Raw genomic sequence first — 6,037 nt, forward strand, 5'->3', positions numbered from 1 at the left:
GAATTCATCAAATTTGGACTAACATTTTAGGTAAAGCCGGGCTTTGCTATTCAGAAGCTGATGGAAAATTGAAAAAAAAAACGTAGGTGTAACTTTGAGGTTATGTTGGAATATTTTAGTCGTAAAACATTGCAAACAATAACAGCTGATTGTAAGTAAACATCAACAAAATTATAGAGAAAATATAAAGAAGTCACGACTCATTGCACAAAAAAATAAGCGAAACTATGAATTTAATTATAATTTAAATAAGGGTTTTTCTATTTATTAATTTTTTTAGGTTTTTTTTTATTTCATTTTTATATATTTAAAAAAATTATTTCGACTAATCCGAAGCTAAAATAGCCTTCAAAGGTACAAGCTTTTCTTACAATAAGTTCATTTTGATCGGTCCGTATCGGCTATGTTCGAGGATTGCACTTTTGCGAAGAAGATCCCTTTTCAAATTAAAAAGTTTTCCATAGAAGAATCTGATTTTGATAGTTCAGTATGTATGGCAACTATATGCAACAGTGGTTCGATATCCATATCGGTTCCAATGAGTAGCATATATATATATATATATCCATATCGTGGAGAAAAGGACGTATGCAAAATTTTAGATCGATATTTAAAAAACTGAGGGACTAGTTCGCTTATAGTCAGAGCGACAGGTGGACATGGCTAAGTCGACTCAGTCGTCACGCTGATCTTTTAAATTTTTGTTCAGCGTATAAAAAAAAAACAATTATTTATGAAAAAGACTTCTCCTTCCCATGATACTTTCTATACATTTTTTAAAACGTCATTAAGTTTTCATTCGTATATTTAAAAAACATACACGAACTTTATTATGTATTACAATAATACAGAGTTATAACTAGCTGTACCATAAAAGATGGTATAATATTATTAGCTTAAATAAGTGTCTACGAATGCCCTCTATTCCATATCTAGACGAAATTCCTGAGTGCAGTCACCACACCCAAGCCAAACAACAGTTTATCCTCAATGACCTTCCAACTTTTCTCTTGCACTTCTGAAACTTGCTCCAATGCGTCAATAACACTTTCAGAGTCCAATAAATCTATGCCGTAGACACGTAGGAAAACACTCAAGTACGCTTGCGCCAGTTCATAGTTGATGTTTGACTGAAACATCGATTCAATTGTTTTCAAAAACGCAACCATGATGCGATAAGAACCGCCGCCATTCGGATGCAACGATTTAATTTCAAAATCAATCATGGATGGACCAAGCTGTTTAAGATGATCAACACATTGATCATAATTTTTGCTGTCTGCCGACTCATTAAGCATTTTACCGAAGTTGGTTAATGTGCTGAGACCACCAGCACCTGGCTGCAAGACACGCGAGCCATCATTATTAGCTGCATTGTCGGTGTTTTGACCAATATCAAACTTTATATCTAAGCCAGCAACAGTTGGCAGGAAAAATGGCGCTTGTTTGGGCGTTTTAGGTGGCGCCTTCGGCTTATTACGTTTCTTAATTACTTCGAGGTCAAGCAGATTTTGCCAACGCGATGCCGCAGCGCCAGAAAGTGTAATCAAATCACTGTCTAGCTGTGATGGTGATTCGTATGTTAAATTGATCTCTTTACCCACTTCTTCATCACTCATATCCTCATCTTCATCATTGCCGGTTTCAGCCAGTTTTGTTTTCTGCATTAGATCAGCTACGTCCATATCATCGCTGGCACTAATTGGTAAACCAACGAAGGGCGGCGTACTATACGGATTGATGGAGCGCAGTGTTATTTGGTTGAAGAGCATCTTATTCGCCCACAAATATATTCCCAAATAATTTACATGTGCTGTTGCAAGAAAATCACCATTTGGTGACATGCTAAGCGACACACATGGACGATCTACTTTGAAGTGATCTATCATGTAGGAGGATGGTATATCCCATACTTTGATGGTCGAATCCATGCTTGCGGTAATAAGCCATCGACTGTCGGGGCTGAAAGTCATATCATTCAATTTAGCAATGTGTCCCTCGAATTTACGCACCACAACACGTGTATCCACATCGACAATGTGTACGGAGAAGTTAACCAGGGCAACAGCAAGCATAGCACTCTCGCGGTGTATGCGCATTAGCGCGATTCCATCAGAAAATTTAAGACACTTCATATAATTTGAAACTAGTACCAAAGGATAAAAGCAGAAAAGCTTAAATATTTACCAAAAATTCTTTCAAAAAGTAAAGTAAAGTAAAAGTAAAGTACCTTTCTCTTTGAAAGGCCAAAATTTTAGTAGACCTTCGCCACATCCAGAGATGACGAATTGATTTAGTATGTCGGAAACTACACCGCGCACTGCGCTTTTATGCGCCGGATCACCGTAACTTGCGCGATGTATGCCACTTTGAATGTTAAAGCGCTCCAAGTCGCCACTGGAATAACCTATAAAAAGTTAAAGGAACATATATTGCAGTGATTCTTGTTTATAATTATTTGTACTTGCATACCAATGATGACAAAGTTACAGCAGTGTGTGAGTGTTACACAAGTAGTAATTGTATTATAGTCTGTTCGATTCTTATTTTGGAATTTCTCCGGGATCAGACGATGTCTGCCCATGCGGTTTTTATGAAATGACCATGTTGTTGTTTGTATGACGCCTTCGTGCAGTGCCGCTATATTATCCCATTCACGTTCCCGAGTTGTCTCGCTGGTAAATTCGATAATTGGAGGCATGCGTAATGAGTCCTCTTCGAAACGATCTGTATATAGGTAAATATTTTTGTAATATTCATATAATACTGTTCTACTAACTTACTTCTCCTCTTTGACTTCTTTCGGTTGTAGCTAGCTTTGCCCATACTTTTATTAAACGATTCTGTAATGGTACTAAATACACGTAAAGCACTGTCTTCTCCAGCGGAAAGTATTGTAGTGCCACTATTGCCGTGATATCTTATACATAAAGGCGGTCCAGTGTGTCCTTCTCTTATACGTAACATGCGTGCTCCATTATCTGGCATATCGAAAATCCACAATTTCATTGAATTATCTGGCGAAGTGGTAAAAAGTAGCGGTTCGTTGTTGAAGCAAATAGCAGTAGCAACTGAGTCCTCATGAGCTTGTAATTGTCCAGCAATCTTTGAAGGAAAACAATGTTTATATTTAATTTATTAATTGGAGGGTAATATGAAAATGTCACCTTTCGATCATCCAGATTCCAAAATGCAACATGACCATTTGAACAAGCTGTGACCATTATTGGTGGTCCATCTGTTCTAAACGATATCTGTGTAACTTGACCCCAGTCTTGTTTAAACGTCATAAGTACTTCGTCGAATTTCAGATTGAGTAGTACAATGGTGCCATCTTGGTGTCCAACTGCAACGACATCTAGTGCTGGTGATGGTTGTATGCAAGTTACCCTGCTGCCCGCACCAGCAAAAGTGAACACCACACGATTTTCTTTAATATTCAAAATTTTAAGCATACCCTGCTGGGAGCCTAATACAATTTTGTTCAGATAGGCAGGCGGATGTGCCAAGGCGGTAATTAAAAATTCATCCGCGTTGAATTTTAATTCTAAGTATATTTCTTCTTTTGCTATATCCCAAACACGTAAAACATTCGCCTCATCTACAGCTATTAAATGTGCAGCGAATGGCAACAATAAATGTACATTGCGTGTGTGACCACGAAACACGTGTCGTTGGTGTTTGCCGGCGCGCCAAGCATAAATACAGCGATTACTGGCCGTGTAGGTGTGTATACGATCCATAGCCAAGGCTGTTATTTCGTCTGGATGCACTGGCCCGACATGCAATAAGCGAAAGTGGCTAGCCGTGTACACTTGAAAGGAACGACCAATACAAGTGGTGATCAATGTATCCTTACGTCGCCGCACATATCGGATCGCGGCTGGCACGCTGTTGCTCACATATCCAAGTGCTCGATTTCGTCGGAAAATCACACTACTATTAACTAAACCGTCATTTAATGTGCCCTTAGACACTATTTGCCCCGTGTTGGTCATTTTAGCGCACTCTGCTGCTCCAATCACTCACGAAATGTTTACTAATTGTGGTTACAGTTTCATTCAGCATGTGCTCCGATAACTTAGCAATCGACAGCTAGTTGTGCTGAAAATTTATCGATTATTTTTTTTGAATGTTCATACGAAGTGGCCACTTTGATTTGTATTCAAATCGTAGAATTGCTAATTTCCCAAGAATATATGCGTTTCGAAAGTCGGTCCTAAAGATTTTTCTATTTCTTAATGAGCATAAATGTTTATCTTAACTGAAAATAAACTTATTTATAGCATAATTGTCATTATATTTTATTTTGTCGACGAACTAATTTTTAAGATTTTTTTTATATCGTTGGTTAAGTTGCACATCCGTTAGCTTCCTGTTCGCAATTTTTGACAGTGCCATTCAAAGAGTTTGAAGTTTCAACCGCCTTTATTCGCAAAGTGCGCGTCGGTTGCTAATTATTTGTGAAATTTGCATATTTAACCAATTTAAATGAATATAATTCGTTCTTAATCGCATCAGTGAATAAAATTAAATGAGTGATATGTTTTTTGTGTAATAATAGTTAGTGCCTACAGGTATTTCATAAAATTAGCCGCAAGAGGCATGCGATGTAGTTGCGTGGCAGATGTGCCTTTGTATGGTTGGAATAAAGTGAATATGAGTTGTTTCCTTATCCGGTGTGTTATATTATTGTGGTTTAAGGAAATTTGTGATATTTTAGTTTCAACTGTCATAGTTTTCTGAACTCCCTAGAAATGAGCACGGAGCTAGAATTGAGACAATCACTTACAATATCTTCTTGGTAAGTTAGAACGAGTATGCATGTACAAAGTATGTATGTTATAAAAGTAGCTAATTGGAATTCACTTTGTTGTGAACTAATAGATTGTTACTTACCTATTTGGTAAATAAATATACAAGATATTTTAATATTCGTTTGTATTTAATATATTTTATATCTTGCATTATACAACCGTAGCGTTGCTTACTTTTATTTTTCGCAACTGGTCAATTACTTACCTGATTTCCATTAATATGGCGGATGATAATTTTAAACTTTAAATTATTTTAAATTAACGGGCGACCATAACCGGTGTAAGATTTCAGGAAAGGAATAAATATTCAATGTTTATGTTAGTTTTAAGGTTTCTTACTTAAAATTTAAACTGCAAAAATAAAATGTTATACATAGGACATAGGAGAGTCAGTTCATTTCAAATTTATTTTTATGCAACAGGTAATAACCTACCACTTTGTCATACAACGTTTTTCTATGGAACTCGTAGTTTTGCCAAAAATTGAGTTAAACCGTTTTTAATTCTTAAAAATTCAACCTCAATTTCTCTTCCCGACCTCAATTCGGCTGTAAATTATTATTAATTTTCAAATGTTGTATATTTTATATTTAGTTTTAAGGGGTTACATGGGTTTCTTCGGATAAAAAATATAATTTTTTCAACAATTATTTTCTCATACAATAAATGAAATATTTTATAAAAATTTTTTATTGTTACAAACGTACACTATTGACAAAGAAATTCTGAAAATTTTGGAAAATATTTAAAACTTAGCTATTACGACGCCATTTCCGCTGACCCCTCGGAAAAAAGATTCGCACGCGTTGGCAGGATAACTACCTACAGGATCATCTAAAGTGAAAAATACGTGTTTTAGTTAAAACTTTAACTTAGAACTTGATGAAAGGAAAAAATGAAAATTGGATATTTGGCGAACATTTTTACAAAAAAATTAAAATTTCAGTAGAAAATTAGAAAAAAATGTCTCAAATAGTTAAATTTCATAAAGAGATCTTGCCAACCGACTTCAAAAACACAGTTTCGAGAAAAACGCTTTTAAAACGACGCACTTAGCCCAGCTAGCCTCTAGCGCACAACTTCTCAGGGCTGTTTCTCCGAAACTGTTACTCTGATGAACTTGAAAATTTAGGACAAGATTTTAGAGGTGTTAATAAGGTAATAAAAAATGGATTTTTGGAAACCCATGTAATACTTGAATGGGTTTCAACCTGCTATGA

The 6,037-nt window shown here is 35.9% G+C and overlaps 1 protein-coding gene across 1 annotated transcript; it reads right to left on the reverse strand.

Annotated features, from left to right (window-relative positions):
* Positions 1 to 801: 801 nt before the first annotated feature.
* Positions 802 to 4,060, reverse strand: LOC108967631 (WD repeat-containing protein 36). Its single transcript, XM_018931182.1, has 5 exons — positions 3,168 to 4,060; positions 2,784 to 3,105; positions 2,473 to 2,727; positions 2,231 to 2,407; positions 802 to 2,146 (listed from the first exon to the last, which is right to left on the reverse strand). Exons 1-5 carry the CDS (start codon positions 3,996 to 3,998, stop codon positions 933 to 935), a joined length of 2,799 nt encoding a protein of 932 aa, XP_018786727.1. The 5' UTR covers positions 3,999 to 4,060; the 3' UTR covers positions 802 to 932.
* Between the last annotated feature and the right edge of the window lie 1,977 nt (positions 4,061 to 6,037).

Source organism: Bactrocera latifrons, unplaced genomic scaffold (genome assembly GCF_001853355.1).
Source record: "Bactrocera latifrons isolate USDA-ARS-PBARC rearing strain unplaced genomic scaffold, ASM185335v1 scaffold_193, whole genome shotgun sequence".
NCBI lineage: Eukaryota > Metazoa > Arthropoda > Insecta > Diptera > Tephritidae > Bactrocera > Bactrocera latifrons.

Excerpts from the sequence above, each read along its gene's own strand:
- LOC108967631 (XM_018931182.1), bottom strand. The coding sequence starts at position 3,998 with ATGACCAACACGGGGCAAATAGTGTCTAAGGGCACATTAAATGACGGT. Across the intron at positions 3,106-3,167 it reads GGAATCTGGATGATCGAAAG|ATTGCTGGACAATTACAAGC; the intron begins GTGACATTTTCA and ends TTTCCTTCAAAG. Across the intron at positions 2,728-2,783 it reads AAAGAAGTCAAAGAGGAGAA|ATCGTTTCGAAGAGGACTCA; the intron begins GTAAGTTAGTAG and ends ACCTATATACAG.